The sequence below is a fragment of the Micromys minutus genome, assembly GCF_963924665.1.
Source record: "Micromys minutus genome assembly, chromosome: 8".
NCBI classification, from domain to species: domain Eukaryota; kingdom Metazoa; phylum Chordata; class Mammalia; order Rodentia; family Muridae; genus Micromys; species Micromys minutus.
Window position 1 is genome coordinate 68,329,967 of NC_137977.1, and position 26,564 is coordinate 68,356,530.

At 47.1% G+C, this 26,564-nt stretch overlaps 2 protein-coding genes across 2 annotated transcripts in view; both read right to left on the reverse strand.

Annotated features, from left to right (window-relative positions):
- CNDP1 (carnosine dipeptidase 1) overlaps positions 1 to 2,587 on the reverse strand; it is a gene marked incomplete at its 5' end in the record, with an annotated part of 41,383 nt that extends 38,796 nt beyond the window's left edge. Inside the window, one exon of the mRNA XM_080920125.1 lies at positions 2,548 to 2,587. Coding sequence (XP_080776251.1) covers positions 2,548 to 2,587 — 40 coding nt within the window. The remainder of the gene's footprint in view (positions 1 to 2,547) is intronic.
- A 6,859-nt stretch (positions 2,588 to 9,446) lies between these two features.
- On the reverse strand, positions 9,447 to 25,695 carry CNDP2 (carnosine dipeptidase 2). The gene is made up of 12 exons (XM_080920052.1): positions 25,682 to 25,695; positions 22,220 to 22,307; positions 21,372 to 21,515; positions 19,615 to 19,777; positions 18,395 to 18,483; positions 16,201 to 16,401; positions 14,118 to 14,202; positions 13,069 to 13,229; positions 12,139 to 12,303; positions 11,274 to 11,415; positions 10,960 to 11,107; positions 9,447 to 10,062 (listed from the first exon to the last, which is right to left on the reverse strand). Exons 2-12 carry the CDS (start codon positions 22,277 to 22,279, stop codon positions 9,993 to 9,995), a joined length of 1,428 nt encoding a protein of 475 aa, XP_080776178.1. The 5' UTR covers positions 22,280 to 22,307; positions 25,682 to 25,695; the 3' UTR covers positions 9,447 to 9,992.
- Between the last annotated feature and the right edge of the window lie 869 nt (positions 25,696 to 26,564).

Below are 26,564 nucleotides of genomic sequence, written 5' to 3' on the forward strand. Positions count from 1 at the left end.
CAAGCATGGTCTACATAGTTCCAGGACACCCAGGGTTATGTAGAAAAATCCTGTCTCAAAACAAACAAGAAAGGAAGGGAGGAAATGGAGAAAGAAAGAAAGACTGACTGATTGTGACGGTATATGTTCCAGAGCATCAACAAGACAGTCCGCTGCAATCTTAGACAAGGCAGCAAAAGAAGCAGGTCTGCAGGCAAAGGTATCTATGCCCTATGCAGTTCCTGCCTTCTCCTCACCCAGCGTGTCTCTCTCACTCTCACCCCAAGGGATGACCAATTAGGGAAGCTGGGGATTTTTAAAAGTCATCTAAGAGAGATGACTCCTGCCTTCAAGAACTACAATGACAGAAATCCTAAGTCAGCTCCACCAAGGGAGTCCCTGGGGTCCATGGGCTGTGTGTGACACTGTCCCTGAAGCTTTACAGATGCATAGAACTCTCTATACAGGAAGCAAACAAATTACAGAGTTGTCCTGTGTCTAAAAGGGTTAACAGACAAGCCCTAAGGAAACAATGCATGGGAGAGAAAACCCCCGAGAAAGACCCTTCCAGGGCTTCCAATTTGGTTACACAGATACGCTCAAGGTAGCTGGTATTTTTTTAGATGTAGTTTACTTATAGTGACCAATTAATTAATCAGGCTGAAGCTATTCTATTGCCAAGTGCTGCTGCTTCTAATATTGGTAAAGTGCAGTTAGAAATAGTCTAATTGAAAATAGAGATTTAGATAACCAAAGCCATTTTGCAGCTAAGATTCTCAGGGGACTCATGATGGCTCTGGGAAGTCACTGGGACTATCACACCCTTGGTGCTCTCCTTCCTCAGGTGAAATGAAAGAGATGAATCAAGCTCTAAAGAAAACTCACTCAGGAGCAAGAGAATCAGAACAAAGCAAACATAAAAAGGTAAGCAAGGCAGATCCGATTACAGTCTTCTTCGGTGTGCTCCGGTGATTATGTGGCATATAAGACTGGGGACTGCATATGGTTTGCCCCTCACAGAAAATACATAGCAACAAAGGCAGATTGCCTGAAATTATCTCTGCCCAATACAGGGACTTATGCTGATGGATAAAGAATGGTTTGGAAAAATGATAAAAGAATGAAGTATTAAGATGCCTTCCTTCTTTCTTTGAAAAGTTAGCTCAGGTGGGGCCACTGTGGTGTCGTATGATCAGGACTAGACATATGAATAAATTCTACAAGGTTATAGAATAGAAACATTCTGTCATGGCAGACATTGAGTAACAAGTGCAGCAATTGGGCCTAAAGATCCTTCTTGGGCCCAATGGCCATGAACACTCTGGCCATTAAAAGTTGATAATTCACTGCTTGGGATATGGCAACCTGCCCAGGCTGTCTAGATATTTTTTCCTGTCTAGTGCCCTTGAAACCATAAGATTCTTAAAAAAGTTGGGTTGATGAGGAAAATGATTGTGAAAGATAACTTTGTTCTGTCACTGTTTATCAATAATGACTAAGTTTATGACCAAGAAGAAATTAAAACACATGTCTTGGGACCAAAAAAAAATGATCAATATTTTGGAACAACATGAATCTATCTCTGCCCACTGAGTTCTGTATAAATAAAGAAGTGTGCTGGCTGCAAATCAGCCTGCAGGATGCCCTCCATCCCCTCTTCCTGTGTACCTGGCCCCCAGCAGACATCATCTCTGGTCCATCTGCCACCAAACAGACTCTAGATAGACTCTGATATTGTTATGGTGTTACATCTAGATTTGGGGAGGTGCCATTCAATCCCCATGTCCACTTAGATGCTATTGAGGTACCTAAGAGCCTTCTTAATTAATTCATGGCTCTGAACCAGGTAGCTGCTGGCATTGAGTTAGGACTGTTCTAGTGGTCCACTATCAAGATAAATGTAGATTGGATCAAACAGTTTTACTACGATCAACAACGGTCTGTCAACTACACGAGGAAGCAGTAAAGGAAGTAGCTCATGATGAGACTTGGTCTGTAAGATGGCTCAGGGAGGTGAATGACTCCAGAAGGGAAAAGCAGAGTTTGTGCAACATTAGGAGGGCAATGCTACCTTCCCCACTAACAGTACAGCCCTCAGAGGAACAGTCACACGCAGCCCTTCATGGCTATACTGCTCTAGGCTAATTAGCTTAGACTCTGAGGATACATGACTCCTTTGCTAGCCTTATGGACCAGGGGGTTGGAAACAGAAAGGAGGGAAGACTTCAGTTCTAACAGACCTTACTGTAGTCTGGTTTGATCCTGTTTTCGTGTTATGTAACTCCTTGTGTTAGGCGCCCCACCCAGCTGCTCACCAGAACCACCCCCACCTCACCAAACATTGTTCCGGAGACTTCGGAGCATGAATGTCAGCACAGGCTGTCAGAATTTAAAGAAAAGAGTGAAAATGTATGACAAAGTGGAAGGGACTGTGAGAAACAGCATCTTCTAACCACGACGGCTAGCCTGCCAGTGCGGTCACCCAATCCCGAAACTTGATTCTCTGGTACAGATTATGATGTTGAGCTCCACCCATCTGCTGGCACAGAGGCTAAGTGAACTTCTCACCTGGTGCGCTTGCTCGTCCTGTTCGGAACGCTCTCCGCATGAGTTACTTTGGTTTGGTTCAAGTCTCTGTGTGACAGTTGGAACAATCATTTCCAACAACCCTTCCCCACGTCGCTGCTTCTTCAGCTGTTTTCATGTTGAAAATCTCTCACTAACTGTTTTCCATCCCCACCCATTGTTTGTTTGCCGAGTGGCTTGAGACAGTGGTATAACTCAGGCTGGCCTTGGATTCCTGCCGTGGAAACCCCTGAGCGATAGGATTGCAGGTGTCTAACCCGCCAACCTGATTAATTCACTACACCTGATGAAGTATTAAGTCCTGGTTCCTGCATGGGGGCGGTGTTCCTTCATTTTTCTTTAAAGATTTCAGACATTTTTGTTTGCGCACCTCGACATAGGTACTGGCTGGTTTTGTGTAAACTTAGCACAGCTGAAGTTATCACAGAGAAAGGAGCCTCAGTTGAGGAAACGCCTCCATGAGATCCATCTGTAAGGCATTTTCTCAACTAGTGATCAAGGGGAGAGGGCCCAGCCCATTGTGGGTGGAGCCATCCCTGGCCCAGCCCACTGTGGGTGGAGCCATCCCTGGCCCAGCCCACTGTGGGTGGAGCCATCCCTGGGCTGGTAGACCTGGGTTCTATAAGAAAGCAGGCTGAGAAAGCCAGGAGAAGCAAGCCAGTAAGTGACATCCCTCCATGGCCTCTGCATCAGCTCCTGCTTCCTGACCTGCTTGAGTTCCAGTCCTGACTTCCTGTGGTGATGAACAGCAATGTGGAAGTGTAAGCTGAATAAACCCTTTCCTCCCCAACTTGCTTCCTGGTCATGATGTTTGTGCAGGAAGAGAAACCCTGACTAAGACAGAAACATGTTCTACTAACTGTGAACAGAAGTGCCAGTTTTTAGCAACTCCCCATGCAGTTTATGCTATGTGACACTTATTGTTTGGCTTTGCTCTTTTGGTGGCCCAGATGACAGACCCTGAGTGTGGCGCTCTGATGGAGAACAACTCAGAACCTCGTCTCTACAGCCATCCTCCTACCTCCCCACTCTTGAGATTCCTCTGGTCCTCCTCCTCTTTAAAATGAAGATAGGGCCTTTTGGTGAACTTCCCTGTGTAGACAAGAATGAGCAACTATCCTGAAGTCTACCAACAAAGGGAAAGGATGAGGCTGAAAACAAAAGGCTCAGAACCCAGGGGAACTTCACCTCAGGCTATTTTGTGTGCTTCCCAGCTCTTTGCTTTCTTTTAAACAGCACCTACTCTCTTCCAGTTTCTTCCCCAGGCTCCATTTGTTCCTCCTCTGCCTCTCTCTCTCTCTTTCTCTCTCTCTCTCTCTCTCTCTCTCTCTCTCTCTCCCTCTCTCTCTCTCTCTCTCACACACACACACACACAAACACACACATAAAGCACACATGAAGTGTGTAGGTATCATCAACCTACCAGCCCTTTCTCTGAGTTTTGTGTTTGGCTGGTGTTTTCTTTGTCAGTCTGCCTTTTTTTTTTTTTTTTTTTTTTTTTTTTTTTTTTTTTTTTAAGACAGGGTTTCTCTGTATAGCCCTGGCTGTTCTGAAACTTGCTCTGTAGAGCAGGCTGGTCCCTAACTCACAGAGATCTGCCTGCCTCTGCCTTCCAAGCACCACCACCGCTTGCCTGTCAGTCTGCCTTTTGGGACAGGGTGTCAGCCAGGCCTTTTATATTGCGTTGGGAGCACAGGGTTTCTCTGCCCCATATTTATACACATTGGAATTTCCTCTTGTGGGCACCTCTTGAGTAACAGGTGTTCTCTTTTCTCTAACTATTCTGTCTAGAAGAACTAGCTTCCTCCTGGTTTAAAAGGTGCCAATTTAGGTCCAGGGTTCACACTGGTGGCTCATGTTCCAAACAATATAACCCAGAGAGCTGGAGTTGATGGAGTACCACGTGCAGTGGAGCCCTAATCAGGCCTGTGTGGCTTATATCCCAGCTAGGCAGGCTGTGGTTTGTTTAGTCTGACTCAGGACAGACAGGAGGAGCCTCTCTCCTTCATGCTGTGCCTTCCTGAGACTCACAGTCTAGTCAAGCTGCAGCTTCTGCTGTTCAGCAGAAACATGAGTGTGGTTTCAAGTGCATTTTTCATTAAAATGTTAAGGTGCCATCAGTTGTTTCATTTTAGAGTGGGGTTTAAACAGTGGATAGGGAATCTTGGTTGGTACTCACAAACGAAGGTGATGTCCTCATAACCTGGCCCTGCACCAGGCTCAAACACAGAGTGCTGTCTATCTCCCTGTGAGGACTTTCCCAAGTACAGCAAGTTAGACTGAAGATAGGAAGGGCAGCTTACCTCAAGAGGATTATGTTTGACCTGTATGTCCACTGTCTTTAGGACTAGGAATTGCCCGTATTTAAAGCCCTGACACTGGGAATTCAAATTCTAAAACCTGTCACTAGGACCAGGGCCAACTGGTCGACCTAGACCTGCTTCCTGTTTGGTATTTTGGCCTAAAGGATAAAGTGTTGAGCTGGGTAAAAACTGCTTATATATATTCCATGTGACACAGGACTCTCTCTGGAATAAGCTCTCTAACACCAATGGGAGTGGAAGAGAGGAGTCACTAGGAGACCAAAGCCAAAGCCAGGACAGCTCCTGAAAGGTCTCAGTGCCAGGTCTAGTTTGTATTAGCATTTTATACTCTAACACCACAAGGTGTGGCAGGCAAGCTAGCAAGATTTTACAGAAGCCTACACGGCAGTGGGCATGTTGTTAAGGACAATAGTGTTTCTGTTCCAGGTAGCAAGTGAAGCCATGCTTGGCAAATGGTTGGTATACACTGTATATTAAGTCACTAAATCAATCAGTAAATCAGTATCTAATAGTTGGTCTTTTCTGTCTTATTCTACTTCATCTGGAGGTGAAACAGAGAAATATCTACATGCCGGTCTCTACCAAAGGCCATTCAGGAGGAATGGTAAATGACTTTGGAGCTCATGGAATGTGGCCCACTGGTTAGCACAGTCATGGTGGGTGTGCCTTGGAGAGCCATTGCTCCTAGGACCATGTGTTTTGAGGGCTTCATGCTCTTGTGGAGTTCTGCTCAGCTTGTTGCTTTCACGTCCCTCTTAATTGAAGAATCGTATGAAAACACTAAGGGTGCTCCAGCTCCTCACTGGACAGTATCTCTGGCTCTCACAACAGCAGTGCCTGATCTCTTGCGGGCATTACTGCTCCAGCATAACCATCGTAGAAAAGGATTTAGAGACGTAGATGGCAAACAATGACCACCACCCTTAAAGAGCATTTGAAAAAAACTAAAATTGTTAGTGAAGCTAGGTTACAATGAGTTTTGCTACTGGCTCTGATGCAGAAGATCTTAGGGAACAATTTGAAATTGAGAAAGGCACATTCTTGTAGTTAAGCCGGAGACCTTTTAAGGCCAGAGAACTAGAACAATGGCTGCACCAGCTGATTCTCACTGAGGCTGGACTCATGATGATTGAATTCTCATATCCACTTTATGCCCTCTGCTTCCTGATATGGTTTAATAAAAATTACTAATGAGCAAATATTTCTGAGGATTTAAAAAAATAGCTATGACTGATTTTTATATAAAAGTTTAGAGTTGTGATTCTTTTAAGATTCTTACAAGATGAGTTTTTAAAGATAAATTCTGCCTGTCAGTAGGAGAAACAGGCTGAGAAGCTATCTTGCCTGCTTATATTTTGTTAATCTATAACTAGTTGCTTGGTTACAATTGCCCATATTATTGTGAATACTTTACCTGTAATGTTATTCTTATAAAGGTATTGAGGAACATACTGGTTTTTTTTTTTTTTCATAATCATTCACTAGAAGAAAACTAGAACATAATCACCTTGTAATTTTATACTGCTTGGAAGATTTTTCTGAGATACATAAGCTATGGTAGAAAAAATAAACTTGTTAGAATTTTGTCCCAGGCTCTCATTGTGTGATCCTGACTGGTTTCAAACTCACAAAACACCTACCTCTGCCTCCTGAGTGAAGAGATTAAAGGTGTGCCACAATACCCAGCCGTGTGTGTGGTATGTGTGTGTGTGTGTGTGTTTGTGTGTGTGTGTGGTATGTGTGTGTGTGTGTGGTATGTGTGTGTGTGTGTGGTATGTGTGTCTGTGTGTGTGGTATGTGTGTATGTGTGTGTGGTATGTGTATGTGTGTCTGTTTGAGTGTGGTATGTGTGTGTGTGGTGTGTGTGTGTGTGTGTGTGTGCACAGGTGGCTGCAGAGGCCAGAAGAAGGTGTTGGATCTGCTCGAGCTGGGATACAGGCAATTGTGAGCTGCCTGACGTGGGTACTAGGAATTGAACTCTGTTCCTCTAGATGAGCAGCAAGTGCTCTTAACTGCTGACCCATTTTTCCTGCCCCATACTCAGAGACCCATTTTCTGCCTTTCATGCAGTTAGGGGTGGCCAAGTGACTACTCTGGAGAACTAAATGCAACCTGGTCCCAACTTTTGCCCAAGGAAGGAGACCTTCCTGCCCTCTCCTTTCTACTCTTCCCACAGGCTGCTCCAGCAGGAGGTGGTGCAGAGGTCAAGGTCCCTGACAGGAACCTGACAGGAGAGCTGCACAGCAGAAGGAACTGAGGGCAGACACACAGCAGGCATCATACCAGCCCTGATGCACCAACTTCTCCGGAAGGCCCGAAGCCTGAGCACTCCCGGTGTAGTCACTGAGACAGAAGCTGCAGCCGTCTGTCCTGGATCCTAACTAGCTCACAGCCATCTGAACCTTATGGCATCATTTGCTTTGACCCAGATTCCAGAACGTGACAAGGGCAGAAACAACTTGACTTCCTCTAGGTCGTGAAGAGCCTCCATACTCCATCAGGTCAGCAGTGTGGTAGACAACTGTCTCCTTTTCTAAACCACACAGTGCATTTCCCAGGGACCGGGTTCCTGCTGTGGGGAAACTATGCTGTAAATATCCATAAGGGTGGAACTGTTTCCACCTACAGCAGTTCCCCCAGGAAACGCTGCTGAATACCGGCCATTTCACTATTGCTGGATAAAGCTTTTAACTCCTCACTAGACACAGAGATCACCTACACGGACCCTGAGAGACAGTTCAATGTTTAAGTAACATAGGCATGTAAGGTGATTGATGGCAGACTGTTTTCTTGGTGCGCACATCTCTGAAAGGACTAATAGAGAAGGGGACAAGGTGCTAGGAAGAAGGAGGTGGCATCAGACTCTTGATATCCTGGCTGTGAGCCCAGAGGAGAACAAGGGGAATGCAGGGGCCTAGCCCTCAGAGATGATGCTATGATGTCCAAAATCTCTATTCTATACTATGGAGGGTGTGAGGGGCTCCAAATTGATTTGGTAGTTTCAGAGTGTCTGATATTTTCTCACTGAGCCTAAATCCTTGGAGCTGACACACACTCCTTAAAGAAACACTTTCAGGATATGGGATGCTGGGCATGGTGCAGGATGCTTACTTTGATCACCTGATCCAGGTATCTGTTGGGTATTTACTGTAAAGTCACTGGTTTTTCCCTAGGAATGAAGGAACCAAGGGAAACGTTTTCAGATATCCCAAGTTTAAGCATTTTAGTACAAATTTCAGTGACCTCATCTGAAGCAACTATGGTCATTCAGTGAGGTTCCTCCTTTATTTCTACATTATCGAAAGGGAATTCTTCACAAGAATCTGAAATAGAAACTTAGAAGTTCTTTGGGAAGTCGGTTGGATGGTATTGCTGGGGCAAACACACAAAGGAACATTAGCTGAAGCAGATACAGTTGAAAGGAAGGTTCTACTAAAGCAAGCATGTGAAAGGGCACGTGCTGGAGGATTCTTTGCTGACAACATGCATGTATTGGTCCACCTTACAAGCAGCTCTTTTGCCACCTCCATGGACTCGGGCTGATTGGTAGAGTGATATCAGCTCAGACAAGACACGTGGAGGACACGTGGTGTTTAGAGGGTATAAACAGGACTCAACTGACAATGAGAGGCTGAGCTTGGCTTGCTTTTAGAGCTGTGTTCCAATTGCTAGTCTCAAGTCTGCCGATCTTCACTTCTCTGAGAGGCACAACTGAGAACTTCTGGTGTTCCTCCTGGTCCCTCCTGCAGCCGAGGCTGAGGTCTCTGCTATCCGACTCCTGAACTGGACTGCTGGTATATCCGTGAAGTATTTGTGACTGGATAGAGCTGCTGCTCCTGACCTTTGAACTGAACGGTTGATTACCAGCCAGCATAGACAGGAGTTGGTCCAAAGAACCTTTCTAAACAGGTCCATTTCCCCAGTATCCTTTCTTTCCTACTACCTCTGGTGGGTGGTGGCTAAAAGGGAGGTTAAACCACTTAAGAGCCATCATTAAAAATAGGTTTTGAAAAAATTAGTGTTACAAGAATCCTCGCCCTGCTCAGTACTTAAACTTACTTGAATCAGTAGAGATGGGAGTTGGTTATTTCTTCTGCAGGTATAACTTAGAAGTGATTTTTTTTTGTTTGTTTGTTTACCATTTTGAGACAGGGTTTCACATTATACTCCAGGCTGGCATTGAACTCATGACAGTTCTTCTGCCTCAGCTTCTTCATCCTCTACTATCATAATATCCCCTTTCAGCTACTCCTTGGGTTGTGTGCTCTTAGGCTGGCTTCTACATCTCCACCATTATCCTTCACCACAAGATGCTCCAAGCTCATCCTTGCTGCCTAAGTCCCAGGGCTGCCACTTTAAGAATTTGATGTGGAGGCAGAAGGGTGGACCTTAGTCTTATGTTATGAGCTCTGGCCATCACCTTTCAATATGAGGTGACAGGTACCCAGACACTGTCCAATACATGTATATGTGTGACAAAGCAAGTCACACACCAATGAACAACTGCATGTGTATTCCCCAAGAAAGTCAGACCATGGCAGTTCCTTCAGAGGCTCATTGTCACGTTTATTAGTAGCTGCAACTGGACTGGTGCTTCCACTGGGGACTGTTGGGACAAATTCTGGGGGACAGCAACAGGAGGGGACACCAGTGATAGTCAGCTAGGGTCTTAAGATGGGATTCAGAGCACAGTGATGGGTCACCATGGTGCTGTTACAATACAACGAGCTACTGGATGCTCTCATTTCCTTCCGGAATATTCCCTGAGCCTCACGATGAGCAGTACCTCCCAGACTTGGAGCTTTTAGACTCTGGCTACTTCCTGGAGGTGAAGTCACACTGACCACATGGAGACACCCTCCCACCCCAATCATGACTAGTCAGATGTCCCCAATAAGCCTCAGGACTCAACACGTCCAACTGCCTGACACAGTTGGCTCTACCCTGGTGACAGCTGGAGGCAAGGTCTCCATTCTTGCCTGTCTGCCTGTGACCTGAGAAAGAGAGAGGGAAAAGAAATTTCCACTTTCCCAAGAAAGCCAGAAGAAAGAGAGGGCAGATTGTTTCTGGGCAGGAACAGTCCTCCAAGGAAAATGAGACTTCTCAGTTCTTCAGCTGAGACACCTCATACAGATATGCAGCCAGCATCTTGGTTCCTTCTATGTAGTTGAGCCTAATAGAGAAGCAAGTAAACAAACAAGTAAACAAACAAGTAAACAACCCCGCTATCGGCTGCTGGCCGAGAAGTCAGTGCAGTTGGATGGTGATTTGTCCTCATTTCTCTCTAAGGAGCGCCCTTGTTCTGGCTTGTCTGGCCTGGCTTTCTAATTCAGCCTGGTGGTTGTGTGACCCCTCCTTCCCCATCACTCACTACAGTAAGAAGACCAGGCCCTGGTCTAGAGCTTGGTCTCACCCAGTATCCTGGGAGCAAATGGCTATTATTTCTGAAGATTAGCTCTTTGACCCAGTGCCCAGTAACCAGGTATCTGTCCCTGTGATTCCTTATACTGGGCCTCTGCTTCCTGTTTTCCTCGGCAGCTACAGGGCTGTACTTTCCTGCACTGCCTGAAGCCTGCTTGCCTGGGTCCCCCCAACAGTGGATCAGAGGCTCTCTCCATCCTGTAGACTAGAGGAACCCCAAAGTATCTCTGTCAGAGGCAAAGGGGGCTTGAGCAGTTAATGATGATAGTGTAATATTTCAAAAAGAATAAGGGCTGGAGAGATGGCTGCTCTTCCAGAGGTCCTGAGTTCAATTCCCAGCAACCACATGGAGGCTCACAACCATCTGTAATGGGATTCAATGCCCTCTTCTGGTGTGTCTGAAGACAGTGACAGTGTACAGTGTACTCACATACATACAATAAGTAAATGCATCTTGTAGGCTTTTGTGGGTGCTACAGGAAGAGCAATGAGCAAAGACTACCAGATGAACCTCATTTCCAAATGACTATTATCAAGGCCTTATGCCTGGCTCGCCAGGTCTTACTGCCAAACCCCCATGGGACAAGAGGCATGATTCCAGACCCACCTCATCCTAGAGGATGAAACCCAACCTGCGGACCCGTCTCACCTGTTGAGCTTTTCATTCTGCGAGTGGGCACCGTCATCTGCTGAGCCCACTGGCAACAGCATGACATTTTTGCCTGTGGCCTCCTGAAAGGTCAAAGTCACGGGAATACTGCCACCTTCCCTGGTCAAGTCAGGCTCAACACCAAACACTGGGAAAATAAAGAAACGATGAGTTTTGGGCCCAGGATGTCAGAGCCGCCACTTAGGTCCTGATCTTAGCCACACTCCAGCCCTGCTCAGAGCGCTGCAGACACTGTCGCATCTACAACATGCTACACCCAGGGCCCTGGCATCCACCTCGGAATGGCAACCAACCTGTTTTCAGGGCTCTTTTCCCCGCTTGGTAATGAGGATGGTTGAAGTCAGACACCCAGGGCTTCCCACCATGGCCCATGTACACCTTGAACTTGTTGGGGCTCTGCAGTTCAGCAAACTTTTTTGACAAGTAGCTTGAAACCTAAACGGTAAGAACAGACAAATGGTGGTTCAGACCTGGCATTTGGCTCAGTGGGAGGAGTCTACAAGGTCTATCTAGAAGCCGACAATGAGTTGGGTACAATGGGCCTACACAGCATCTAGAGTCTAGACATTCTTGACACACATATACCAAATTATGATGATATTTAAAGTAAAAACCATGCGGTCTGACTTGACTTACTAAACAGACAGGACATTTGTAACCTAAAATGCCTTCGGTGACACTTGGGATGGTGAATTCTCCCCAGCAAGCTGACTAGGTTTAGGATCATCTAGGAAACACACTTCTGGGTGTCTTACTTCTAGGTAAGTTTAACAGAGGAATGAAAACCCAGCCTGAATGTGAACAGCCTCGAGATAAAAACCACTTTCCTCTGGAGAAGCATCAGGCTATTCTTCCCAGGAGCCTCTACGGCGACTTGCTGGTATTTTCAGCTAAAATGTGGCCACACATGAGCATTAGCTTTACACCTGTGGGGTGAGGTCAGGTCGTATTTCCCGGGTCCCGGTAGCCCGAAGCACCGTGTGTGCGCATATGGCCAGTCTCTGTCAGCGTCTATGCTGCGTGTTACAGCAAATGTCGGGGGAAGGAGTCAGGAGGAGGCTCTGCCCAGGGTTAAGTTCGACGTCACGGCTGCGCTCTGCTGCCACGTGTACCCCACAACCCTCACCCCCACTCACGCCCTCCCTCATCTCCACACACCTGTTCGCTGACAACTTCCGGTACCATGTTTGGCACGAGCCTGATGGAGAACTTGCCGACCACTTTCCTGGGGATCACAGTCTTTGCCCCAGAGCCGGAGAAGGCCCCTTCGATTCCATGCAGGGAGAGAGATGGGTACCGCCATCTGTGCATCAGGATGTCTTTCTGCGGAAACCCGGAGGGGGGAGGGAGATTGGATGTCTACACAAGACACTCGGATGAGGACACAGATACCCACCTAGTGTTCTGGGACTACTATTATCACATGCACAGAGGGCCGTGCAGCCTTAACAGCCTCACGGGGTGATGGCGAATGATGTGGGGGTGTGGCATGCTGTGAACCTCCAGTCCTCGACTACGTGTCTCTCTTCCTCGGCTCGCACTTGTCTGACTGAGCAGCAGCTAGCTCTCACAGACTCTAAGCAGGTCTGACTTCACCTCATAGCCAGGCCCTTCAGCCTTCGCCCAGCCAATGGAGCAACTGTTTATAGTTATTTATTCCCTGGACTCTGGAAAAGTTGGAAAACTCAAGAGCCCAGCCTGGCCTTCTCCTCCCAGACCCTGTCTCTGGGGCCTACAAGAGGCTGGTGCAGGATTCTGTTAATGTTGGCTACAAAGAGCTGCTGAACTGAAATCCACCCTCCTGAGGCTGGAAATGAACCAAGATAAAGTTTTTCTCCTAATAGTTAAGTAACGGCAAATAGCTTCTGCCTTTGCACTCGGCTTGATCTGTGGGCCCCGTAGGAACACATGGTCCTTAAACACTAAGCAAACGCCCCCTGGGGCAGGAGAGGGGCTGCTCGCTCTGCTTGTCTCCCCCAACCCTCAGCTAGTCAGAAGTGGATCTTGAGCGAAGGCTCCCTAGGATGAACCTCTGACACTAGATGTCACCAGCTGTCTGCACAGGGAAAGGGATGGGCCAAGTAGCACCTTGGAGCTGTGCAGAAGGGTCCCAGCTCCCACGTCCTTGGCGAACTCTTCCATGTCAAAGTCAATGTGGTCATAGAGCTCACATTCCTCGTCAGTCACAGGAGCCACGGCGTCGTTGATGCCGGGGATGAGGATTTTCCCCTTTTTGTCTATCAGACAACCTGAGGGAAAAGGCAGAGGGTGGAAGGCTTGGCTGGGGCAGCACATAAACAGTCTTCTCAGGAACTCAGGCACAGCAGCACATACCCAGGCAACGGGAACAGCAGGAGACCAGGGGCATTTGGGATGCTACTGAGTCAGTTAAGTAGCCCCAAGGTGAGCAGGACCCCTGCTTGCTCATTGTCAGAGACTGAGCAGCAGGCGGAGTGCTTAAGTTAGCTCTCAGCTGTACACCAAGGCATGAACCTGAAAACCTAGTGCCAGCCAAGCATCTCTTCATGGTGCACACTGCCCACAGAACAAGGTGCGCTAAAGCTGACAGGGAGCATGAGTGTAACAGACTCTCTGACTCCAGGTGCCATGTTGCTTCACCTGTGGGAGCCCTCGTTCTGGGAGGGGGATGAGAGAATGGAAGTTACAAACTACATGGGGACAAGAGCTCCCCTTAGCCTTATGCTGGTAGGATGAGGGAAGGAAGCTCTTACTCTTGGGGGTGGGGAGATGACCAGCAGGGGCACCAAGTTGTGGTCCACTGAGACAGATCAAAGAAGATGTCCTTTGAGAGATGTAAAACACCATGACCTAAGGGACAGGCTGAGCAGGACCTAGGGACATCCCACTGGATAGAGGAGGGTGGGCAGTTCTATACATGGTGATGAGGTATGGGATAGACACAGGAGAGACAGGAAGTGGGCAAAGGCAGGAATGAAACACAGGGCCCTTTAAATAAAACAATCCTCAGAGGAAGGGAAGTTAATTAGAAACACGGCTGAGTGGGCCCATGAAGGATGCTGGAACACACTAGTCACATGCACATAGTTAAAGTACTCTGCCCACTTCCCTAAGTGACGAAGTGCTGACAACCCAAAGAGCACCAAGCCCAAGCTCACCCATCAGTGAAATGAGATCCGTCATGGCCTCGTGCACTGAGCCACCATATACCCCAGAATGGAGGTCTTTGTCACTGCATTCCACCTGGGCAGAAACAAAGGTCACTTTATTTGGTGGCTTAGTGGGAGCTTATTTTAATCCTATGACATTGCACTGAATAAAGGACACTGGTAAGACCAGCAGTTTTTCAGTCCACATCTGCTTCCTCAAGCATCGAAGCAGAACACTTCCCAGTTAGAACATCAGACTCCTGATGTGCGGACCACATGTGCACAGGGGATACTGGCTGCACGGGTACAGGGGATGCTGGCCTCAGGAGTATGTTGCAAAGTAGCCTCTCTAACCCTGAAAAAGGGCAGAATCCTGTCTGGTATAGCCAAATCCACTGGAAATGATGAAAGTCACGAATCCAGCAGAGCTGTTTGACACAGTTCCAGTGAAGCTGAGCCAATTGCGACAATCTCTGTCCTTCTGTCCCTCACTTATAGGTTTTAGACTCATTCATTTCATATCTGAGTCTTTTTAGAAAAGTCTAAGCTTACTATCCCTTCTGCTTTTAGGAAATAATTTCATCTAGACCTATTTGGAAGTCTTCCTTATGCCCCGGAGATCACAAGGAATTCTAAATGAGACCATGACTCCAGGAATCTTCTTGGGGTATCTGCTCCTAGGCAAACTCGACAGTATAATCAATCAGAGCAGCGTAAACAAACAAGGCTTGTGATTGACAAACTGATTGCAGGAAAGCTAGTAAAAGATCAAGGCTTCCTTTTACAATATGTTTGAGCTCTCTGAAAATGTAGTTTACAGATAGGGTCATACTGGGCAAACCCCTGGAGAAATAGAACTCAGTAAATAAGACAGACTGACTAAAATAACCTGTTCCCACTTTATAGCACAGATGATAAAGAATTTAAAAGGAGTTAGTTGCTAGTATCTGCTACTCATAAATCATTCAGACAATTTCTTTTGTCTGGAGTGTTTTAAAACTGCACATGCTGCAGGCAGTCATATAATAAAGGCGTTTGCTTTGACAGAGACATCTTTTAGGTTCTTTGAATTGGGTGCTTTAGGGCTAATAATGAAATAAAATCTGCTCTATTTATACTTTCTAATTGTGATTGTACTTGTGACCCTGGACATGTAATGAAAAATCAAATACACGCACAGATACAGAATGTTACAAACTATACTTCTTGGATAATCACTAGTCTTCGCTGTGTGAAACCGGTATAAATAGAGGCATCCTGACTCCTAGTCAGTCAGAGCTGCAAGATTCCCTGATCACCTCGCCCGACTCACCCCTCCCTCACTGACGCCTCTCCTGTCAGGCCACCGTCTCAGTGGCCAGGGCTGACTGTGCGCCTGTCACTTCAGAGACCCTGCACAAGCTTACTCTGAGGACAACTCCAAGCGTGGAGCATGATGTCATCAACACGAGGATCTAGTTCAGACCCATTTGAGAACTGACTAGTCTCATAACCAGGCAAGACAGGTAAGCAGTGTGTGCTCGCTTGGACCAGCATCTGTAACAGGGAAGGTCATGCTCCTTCCCCACAGTACAGCACTGGTTCTGTCCTATCAGGTGATGAAGCCCTCCAGCAGGCCCGCCCACCATCCCACCCATCATCCCAGAGGACGAGGATCTCCAACAGCAGGAGGAATCCACCTCTCCTTCCTCTGCTGGCCGAGGGCCTTCATTCTCAAGGTGACTTTGTGATGGGATTAGGTCTTACCCGATGAAGCGTGAACGTTTTTAACTTTTACAGGAAGGTTCTTAAGGCCTATTTGTCCATCTCCAAAAAACTAGCATTCACTGTCATCTCATCTGCTCTGATACATTATTATTATTGAGATAATACTGTCTTAATTTAAAACTGCCATGGGATTTGACTTCTGATCTCAGAAGTCCACGCCTGGGGTATTAGGATGGATTATTGAACACAAATAGCCCTGGGAGACACCGAGTTCCTCTTTCATGTATGACTAGCTTCTTGGAATTTGCCTTGGTCAGGGCAAAGAAGAACAGAGAGGCTTAGGGGTTAGAGAGACAAGGTGAGGTTTGTAGGACTACGCTCGTACCTCGATGAAGAAGTAACAAATGCCTCTGAGGCCGTAGGTGATGCATGGCTTATTCTTCCCCAGCCAGTAATTGTCTGAAATGCACACGTAGTCCACATCTTTGAAGAACTTGTCTTTCTGGGCAAAAATCAAATCATCCAGGCCTTCGGAGCCAGACTCCTCCATGCCTTCAAAGCAGAACCGCAGGTTGACAGGGACTTCCTGCGACAGGGCATGGGAAGAAGGCAGTTTCCTTACTTTTCTTGCAGAAGTGACACATGGAAGACTTTTGAAATTTAGCTTCAAATATGAAATCTCCTCCCTCTGGCCCCTGGGAGTCCAGGGTTAGAAGGAAAAGCCCCATGCCGTGCTTAGGCAAGCCACTCACAGAGTGAGCCAATGGGAAGCCATGCAACAGGGAGAAGGACAATGAATATTGGCCTGGAGAGCACAGATTGCTCTCCCAGAGGACGGGGTTCCACTCCCTGCACAAACATGGCTGCTCACAGCTGTCTGTAACTCAACCAAGACCTCCACATGCATGCATTCCCATGAGCAAATGCATGCACACACAGAGAACACTTGCAAACATACACACACACACACACACACACACATGCACACACACACCCACACACACAGAGAAAAAGAGAGGAATCAGGAAGGAAAATTTTCCCGAGGAACCACTGAGACCTTTCCTATATACTAGGCACTGCCAGCACCCTCTGCTCACAGAAGCGAAGCTGTCCTGAGGTGCTTAAAGGGAATCTTATCACAGTGCTGGAATCTGGGCTGAGTTCTTCTAGCTCTGTACGCAGGATGAAGCAGGTGGCCTCCTCACAGACAGCCGCCACACACTGGGCAGATCCATGGGGTCCACAGACACTTATGCCTGGCAGTCTCCAGCTCACAGCTGCCCTGAGCAAAGTTCAGTGAGACTGTTCTGATCTCTTCTGTCCCAGGTGAGGTTTTCCCCGGAACCTCCATATACAGAGCAACTGTAGATGAAACTGCTCAGTGCTCTGCCCTTCCCTTAGTGCCTCCCAACACTGCGTGGAGCCCTGCGGTGGGTGAGGTAGCCTGGCTTCTGTGCCTTGCTCTTGGGTCAGCTGTCAGATGGGTCAAGAGGTTTTTTGTTTTGTTTTGTTTCTTAAAACTTCTCTCCTTTGCAAATGGTCTCCCAGACAAAGCCTAGGCTCCTTTCCAGATCTGATAATCCAGACTTTGAAAAAAATAATTATTCTTATTTTATCATGCTGTGCGATAAAATCCATCTGCAAAAGCTGACCAGACAGCATGACCACAGTCAGGTTAAAGATAATAAAAAACCTAGTTAGGGAACAGGACTAGGAGCTATTTGAAGACTAGGTTTCTAGAAATGCCTTGTTCCTTCCATTTTCTATACTTTACCAATTTTGAACATTGAAGAAAGAAACTCAAAATAATCTATTATATTTTTAGGAGAATATAAATCACATGGAGAAAAGAATTTGCCTAATATCACAAAGTCTGTAACTTCCTGGCAAGGGGCCATACTCAAAGGTACAGCCTGTGTTAGTCAGGGTTGTGGCACAGGCTGTAAACCCAGCACTTGCGGAATATGCAGGATTGTCAAGAATTCAAGGTCAACCTGTGTAATGTAACACGCCTGTATTATCTATCAAACCAACCAACAAACAAACACACTTAAACTTCACATTTGGGAACTGGGTGTGGTGACATATACCTATAACCTCAGCACTGGGGAGACAGGCAGGTGGAGTGACAGGCCAGCCAGGGACTCAGAGTAAGACACTATCTCAAAATCAACCAGCCAACAAATATACAATAATAATAATAAAACAAAATAAACAACAAAAGGCCCCCAAAACATCTATAATAAAATAAATAAAGCAAAATCCCCTTTGGGGACAAAGACACCGCTCAGGGCAAAGCAGTTCCCAGGATGCATGAGGGCCTGGGGTTGATCTCAGCACAGAAAGAAAGGAGAAAGACCAAGACCACATTCTAAGTGCTGGCCTTGCTGGATGTCATAACCTTTGAGCATCTGTATGACAATTAACTGTTTAATGATTCCTAGAGCTGGGAACAGCTGTAATCTTCGATCTTTGTTCCCTGAGCTCTCTGAGGTGGGGGCTTGCTTTCTCCTCTATGTTATCTTTACACTACTACTCACAAGACCTTAAGGGTGGACAGAATCTGATATGGGATGTACCTGGCCAGTCTTTTGATAGGCTTCCAGGGCGTTCATCCATCCGGCCACCGGCCCCTTATCATCCGTGGAGCCTCTCCCATACAGTTTGCCTGGAATAGCAATCAGCAGATTCAATTAGAGACAACAAAATCAAAAGACTTTCTCTCAAGTGGTCATCTGATAATGCCTAGGCACAGCTACACACAGCTGTTCTGAGCAATGGGGCTTTAGCTTTAAAAGCCCGGATCTCCATCTAACCCTATGCTAAAATCCAGAGAGAATTCATTGAAATCCAAACAGCAGTCATGTTATCCTGCTATCTTTCCCTTTCAAAGCAATGTCTAGGACCAGGATGCACAGAATTGGGACAGAGATTCACCGTGCAATTTCAGGAAGTACATTTCACAGGATGGCCCCTACAGGTAGCTACACCTTTGGAACCTGTGTTCCCTCCCCAGCTATCAGCAAACATGTAGAAAGAAGCATGTGCCACCACAGAAGCAGCACAAAATATACTCCCATCCCAGTTTTGATAGCTAATCTGAATCTGCTGGGAGGACGGCATCCAGCCTAGAGAGAGAGAGAGAGAGAGAGAGAGAGAGAGAGAGAGGCGTCCCAGTCCAGACAGCTGGAATCATGTGGCCATAAACTACCATGCAGATGTGGATCTGAGGAATCCAGTGCCTGTGGAACCAACAGCAACGGGACATACACAGTCCTGTGAGGAGGGACAGTGTATGGGATGAGGTTTCATAAAGAACGTGTTAAATAAAAACAACTTTGCATGCTTCACAGCCATGTAACAGTCCACAGAGTCAGGACACGTGTAAAGACAACCTCCTTAGCCAGTTGGGGTGGAAATTCAGCCCTGAGGGGCAAGGCTCAAAGCTAGAAGGTGCTGTATCTCAGGGGCAATGGAGACTAGAGGCTGACTGAGCAAATGCAGGAGAGAGTGAGGAGTGGCCGGCCTTCAGGAGCAGCCTCAAGTCACAATGAAGATCCTGAACTAGGAGCTAGGGCTGAAGGGAACCTGGTAAGCTCTCACCAAGGACTTTCGAGAAAAGAAAATGTCGGAGCTTTCAATACTGAGGCACAAATGAGAAACTTCCAGAGCCCAGTTTCTAGACTTTGTTTTCGTAAAACAAAAGTGTACTGGAAAGAGAAAAACCCAGGAAAATATTAGTGACTTTCCAAGTGTAACATCTCTGAAAGTGAGGGTGGGCAGGCCCTGGTACCCTCACCTTCCCGCTCCACCAAGGTGAAGGGCTCACTGTCCCACCCGTCTTCCAGGGCCGCAGGCTGCACGTCCAGGTGCCCGTAAACACACACTGTTTTCTTCTGCGGATCGCTGCCCAGTTTTCCCAGCAGAATGGGAGGAAGGGGTATCTCCGAGCCATCCGGGAGCTGAGCGGGAGGGAGCAATGGAGGGCAGTCTGGTTAGTGAGCTGGGAGTGTCTCGCAGATGTTATTAAACCTAGCTGGGATGTGCTTGTCTGTTGTCATCTATCAGCCTGCCTTGTAGGGTTTAAGATCGTATCTTTTAACAACCCTTAACAAGAATTCACTTTCCTGAAATCCAATCAGCATTAACTAAATCACATCTACAGCTAGTTTGATAAACTGCATAAGTTTGCTTTAAAAGAAAAAAGAAAACAATGTAATGAAACACTATGTAGCCTAGATGTGAGCTACTACTTAACTCACATTTGAAGGGCTAAAACAACTACAATCTGCAACTTAATGCTACATTTTTGAAATTCCACATGTAGACATCTAAGACCACCAGCCAGGACATTGAAGGAATTAGGGCTGGGAGGAGGTTCAGCAGTTAAAAGTGCTTTCTGCTCTTCCAGAGAACCTGAGTTCAGGCCCCAGATCCTGTCAGGCATCACAACCACCTCAATACCAGAGACTATGATGATCAATTCCAGACTTTTTTGGGGACCAGCAGACATGTTGCTAACAAAGGCACGCACGCGCGCACACACACACACACACACACACACACACACACACACACTTAAAAAGAGAGAGAATACATAGCGTCAGGTAAATGAATGGTGTCAGTGGGCACCCCTGGGCTTGCCAGCTCTCCAGGGCACTCAGGACACAAAGACAAATTGGTCTTGGGTCTTCTCCTTCCTTTACAGGTCAATGGTTACCACTTGTGACCCTAACTGTGGCCCAAGCCGGCTGTACCCCTGCACCACAGCCTTTGTGCCTATGCTGGCCCCTATTGTTTACCAGAAAAGTCTTGTGGTGACAACAACCTATCACAAGGAGTTTGCAGGGGACAACATCAGCATGCGAACATCATATCTATGCTTTTGTTTTCAAGTGTGTTATTGAAAATATTTTTTCCTCATACAATATATCCTGATTACCCCCCCCCCCCTTCTCCCACATCCAGGTCCTTTCCCTTTCTGTTTCGCTTTAGAAAAGAGTAGGAGTTTAAGAGAACAACAAAACATAACAAAGTAAGATATAAGATAAGACCGAATCCACCACTCCAAAGGACCAAACAAACAAACAGAAGAAAAAGAGCCCAAGAGAAGGCTCACAAACCAAAGGCCCATTTGTCCCCACACTCAGGAGTCCCACGGAAACACTAAACAGAAAGCAATACTGCACGCACAAGGGGACCTGGCTCAGGAAGCTGATCTTTATAAAGGGACTCAGATAACGTGTAACTTCCACACGGGAAAGCTTTCATTTCTGGGAAACTATCTCAGCCCTTAAGAATGAGAGTCATTTTAACTTACTCTTGAGCTGCTGGTTCCTAGTTCTCCTTCCCAGAATAAAATGTGCTGAATGATCAGAAAACCTGTAACTCACCCAAAGCAGGACAGTTGCTGGGATGTACACAGGAGCCAAAACAAGTTTGCTTTGAAGAAGAGCTGAACATCTGCAGCTGAAGGTTGCCCGAGGAAGATAGAGGCCTCCAGCGTCTCCCCACCCCTCAGGAAGGACTGTCTGCTACAGCCCGGTGGGCTCATACCTTCTGATTCCCAATATCCACCAGCTCCACAGAGCCCCCCAGCCTCTGGACATCCGCAGCTGCCACCTCCATCATCCTTCTGATCTCCTCTCTCTTCTCTGGCCATGCGGACACGCTCTGGATGGCCACCCATTCTGCAAGTTTCTGTGTGCAGAGAGCAAGTGGAAAGGGATCCGAGGCGAGCTCACCAATGAACTGAATCTATAGCTACTCCACTTGACGTGCAGAGCAGACCCAGCTTGCCTGCTCCTTATTTGGGTTAAACAACAACAAAACTGTACTGCCTTACTCTCAAAACTAAGTAGAAATAATAATAATAATGAAAAAGCCAGAATGTGTATTTTTAGCCACCAAGCATATGATTAATTATAAACCATACAATAAGTTTTTATCTATAGCCAACAAAATGGTGAAAGAAAGAGGACGGGTTGTGATGTCATAATCCAGGTTCACTAGTCTCTCTGACGGTGGCCACATTTTCTAAGGTGTACGTTTTAGAGTCAAATGGTTTTGTCTAAAATGGTTCTTTGAAAAGTAAACTGAAGTCATGATTCTGTCAGGTAAAAACCGAGCAACAGATTAAAATATAATATCATATAATCATTCAGAACATGCTCAATTCAAACTTGTCTTTTAAAAAATCTCTGACTATCACAAGAGACCCTAGATGAGATTAGGGACAAATATGGGCTTTATTCATAGAGACGGATAATTTAACTCAGTGGAAGATGAAGAAACAAAATTTAAATACTTGATCAAAATAGCACAACACATATTTGCTTCTTGAAAAGCTCTCTGACGTGACAAGATTAAAGCAGGTTTCACTACTAGAAGAGACAGACCCTCACCTTGACATAGCGGTCCTGGTTTTCATCGATGTATTGGAAGACAGCTTTGAGGGCTGACATCTTTCAGACAGGCTTCAGGCCTCTGGAACTGAGCCGGGAGGGAGCAATGTGTCAGACCTGTTACAGAAACTGAAGTGCAGTGGCCAGAGGCACTGTGCGTACTGAGAAGTGCTCCACCCTGTCAGCACAACATTGCGACACTTATCACAGGACTGCCCCGGAAGTGGCTGTACTCCAGGGCCAAGGGCTTAGGAGCCAGTCAGAGGCTCAGATTGGTCTTTCTGCTCCAAAGAAAGCCCCCTTAAAATCTGTGCAAGGAGAAGCGCCCCAGTGGCAGACACTCTGAGGAAAATTCAAAGTGGGTACTTTGCAGTCACATGGATTTACTGTGTGCTTTTTCTTTTTGAGAGACAGTCACACTACACAACACTGGCTGCTCTGGAACTTTCTGTGTAGACCAGGCTGGTCTCACACCAAAATTCATCGGCCTCTGAGGGCCAGGATTAACAGCATGTGCCACCATGCCTAGCTGGCACTTACTTCTTAAAAGGTTGTCCTTATTTTTCTTTTTTTTTCTTTTTTTCTTTTTCTTTTTTTTTTTTTTTTTTGAGACTGAATCACTTGCCTCTACCTTCTGAAGGAATTACAGGCCCAAACCACCAAGTCAGGTTTATGTGTTTATGGGGATCAAATATAGGATTCTTGCATGCTAGGTAGGTACTCTACCAACAAAGCTATAGATAGAATTTTATATTCTTAAAGCAAGGGGTGAACTATTAACCTTCTACTGCTGCACAGGGAGTTATCATTTCCAACATCTCTATAAAAAGGGTTCAGGCTGGGCGTGGCAGCACACACTTTTCATTCCAGCACCGGGGAGATAGAGGCAGTGGGTCTCTGAAAGTTGGAGGCCAGCCTGATCTATACCTAGTGAATCCCAGGCCAGCTAATGGCAACCTGTCTCAAAAAGCAAGCAAGCAAGCACCAGCCCCACTTACACACACACCATCAATGTTCTGCATCTTCAACTACAAACCCACACCCTGATGGAGGTTCCAGAAAGATGAATTCAGCTGAGGACAACTGATTGCCTCAGCCATAGTCTGCACTCAACCTCCTTAAAGGGGCCAAAGATGAGAAAGCTCCTATCTCACAAGAGGGCAGCTTTGGAGAGCAGCTGTGTACTTTAGGAAGTTATAGAGGATGTGTGATGTTTTCAACAGAGAAATGGCCAAGGTCCAAGGAGCTGTAAGCCTCAAATTGCTCACTACTGGGTACATTCATGTATGAACAGACCATAGATATACTCAGTGTCTGCATTTTCTGGACAGTTCTCCCCCCTTTAAAAATAAAAGGCAAAGCCAATGTAGCCTAGGCTGTCCTTGAACTGATGTCCCTGCTTCCACCTCCCCATGCTAGAATTACGAGCAGGCACCCAGCTTATGTGGTACTGGGGATAGAACCTGGAGATTTGGTTCTTTATAAACTACTGACTGAGCCCCAACTCCAGCGTTCTGGGCACAGGCTTCAGCATCTAGACCCCAGAACTGCACTCTACAGAGGCAGGAGAAAGTAACTCATGGGACTGCTTTTTCTTGTTTTGTTTTTTTTTTTCCGTTTTTGTTTATTTAAAGATTTGTTTATCTTACACAGGAGTGCTCTATCTGCATGTACATTTGTATACCAGGAGAGGGCATCAGATCACATTATAGATCATTATGAGCCACCATGTGGTTGCTGGGAATTGAACTCAGGACCTCTGGAAGAGCAGTCAGTGCTCTTAACCTCGGAGCTATCTCTCCAGCTCCAGAACTGATTTTAAAATAGGAATCAACGTGAACTACAAATGACTCAGGCACTGGGGTTTGCAACTGTAGTTTTCTCTTTCAGGTGCCAGACTTGGACACAACTCAGCATAGGAGAAACGGAGCTCTCCTGTGTGAGAAAGTTCATCTGGCAGTGACAACCAAGTGACCTGACGTCATTGCTGCAGGATCTCAAGCGGAGCTACAGAAATGCCTGCATACCATACATGGTAAAGAGCACTGTTTCCCGGTCCAGGATCCCAGGGCTGTTTCTGAACAGAGGACAGAGTCGGTTCTCTGCGACAGGAGGTGAGGCAGTCATTCAGCACAATGAAATTCTCTAGCCAAGCGAAGTGAAACCCCGAGTTCTTCAAATAGCAAATGTAGTAGCTGCCAGGGTGGGAGACCGAACTGCTGGAGCCATGGTGCCCTAACAATTTCCTCCTCCTTTTAAAACCTAACGCAATAGAAGAACATTTTCTAGAACCAGGACACCTCACGCAGCATCACCGAAAGGGCCTCTGGGAGACTCCAGATGTTGCCCAGGTGTTTATCAGTGTTGGGTTTCCCCCATCCCTTACCAACTGTGCATAGGGAAGGTGTCTGTTTACATGATGAACTCTTACCCTGCAGGACCATCTGTTATGCTCGGTGCGGTGCGTTTGACCTGTGCTCCTGGTCCTTACACAAATACCTACCACCTCGGCGCAGCTAAACAAACTGTCACTAATGTTGTTATGCAAAAAAGTCCTGGTCGGAGGGCAGTAAGCAGAGATTTCAACTACCCTACAGAGTTCCCACAGCACATTAAAATAAGCCCTTCCTCTAAACTGTCCCTCCAGACCAGCAAGTTGACCAGCGACCACTCTCCCTCCCGCTGGCGTCTGATAACTCCGGCTTCACTTCGCCCTAGCATCTTCCTAAATACACCAGCAGCCTCACTATCTCTAAGTCATGAGTCCTTCTCGAGGATCACAAAGACCTTTGCCTCGTTACACGGAGTTCGTGATGGCAAGACTCTCTGGAGATTGGCGGTCGCGGGATTTCAGGGGTTAGAGTATATCAAACATCTACTCCACTTTACAAATGAGTACACTGCAACTAGTAAATGAATGAGCGGCTTGATAGCACCAGCAAGATGGCAATGGGAGAACTCTCTCCTGCGGATCAATCCTAGAGGCAAAGTCCAGCTGGACCCTCCCCAGGGCCTTTGCACCCAAGGAGAGCCAGGCAACATTCTCCAAGTACAGGCGTGAGGACTGCCCAGCCTTTGCTCCCTGAAACCCTCCAGTCCCAAGTCGCCATGCAGGCTGGCCGGGATGGTCAGCTCATCGGCGCCTAAGGGCGAACTGGGTGGGCCGCATGACCTCGCACTACTGGAGGTCGGTCGATCCTAACGAGCCAGCGGCAGGAGAGGCCTGAGTTCTGGGCTAAGGTCGCCGGAATTGCGGGCCCGCACCAGGGCCTGGGGTGACTCAGGCCTGGGCTGACTGCATTAGAGATCGGGGACCTCCCGGGTTCCTCCGCCCCCACCTGGATGCCCTGGAGTCCCACGCATCCAAGCAGACCAGGGCGATTCAGGCACCGCCCGGCCCTGCACCTATCCGGCCCCGATCCCCCGCACACTCCCGGGAAGGCCCAGAGAGCGCCCGCTTACCGCGCCGGTTCCGCACCACGTGTCACTGCAAGCCCCACTAGCCAATGTCCGTAGGCCTGGGGTTAGCCCCGCCCCAGCCCGCCCCGCCCTGACGATGCTCCCCACCCCAACAGCCAATGTCAGGTCTCCTCGGGATAGCCCCTCCCCCTAGACGCCCCGCCCTCTTGTCCCCGTCTAGTGTAGAGCGCTGACTCCGCCCTACCTGTCGTAGCCACGCCCCTCCTCTGTTGGGGCACCTTTTCGCGACAAGCACTATACAAAGCGCCAGGCCTGTTGCTTCAAGGAGGGTTTCTAGAAGTCTCCTTAAGTGCCGCGCTGAAATCCAAAATTGAGGCGTTCGCCCTCAGTTTCTCCAGGAGTCTGCCACGCTCTCCAGCGGGACCTGTGTTTCCCGTCGTTCTCTAGTTCCAGCAGAAGCTGGGACTGCACACCTTTCACAGAAATGATGCTTTCTCTAGCACCTTTCTAACAAGTTCTCTAACATCTAACCTCAGTCTCCCTGGTGCTGGGGTTACCAATTTGTGACATTGTGCTAGCCCCTCCCACATTTTTAATTAAAAATATTTTTATGAGTGTTTTGCCTGAATGTGTATATGACCACTGCTTTTGTGCCTGGTGCCGACCAGAAGAGGGTGTGAGGTTTCCCAGAACTGGAGTTATAGATGGTTGTGAGCTGTCAGTGCTAGACAGATCTAAGCTGGGACCTCTGCAAGCGCTCTCAACCTCTGAGCCGTCTCATTTTTATAGCTCTGGGATTTTTCTTTCATTGTTGCCAGGAATGCAGTTTTGTGTAGTGCACATGTTCTAAAGTAAAATGACTTTTTCCTCCTTAAATTTCCTCCTTAAATATATATATGTATATATATACATATATATATATATA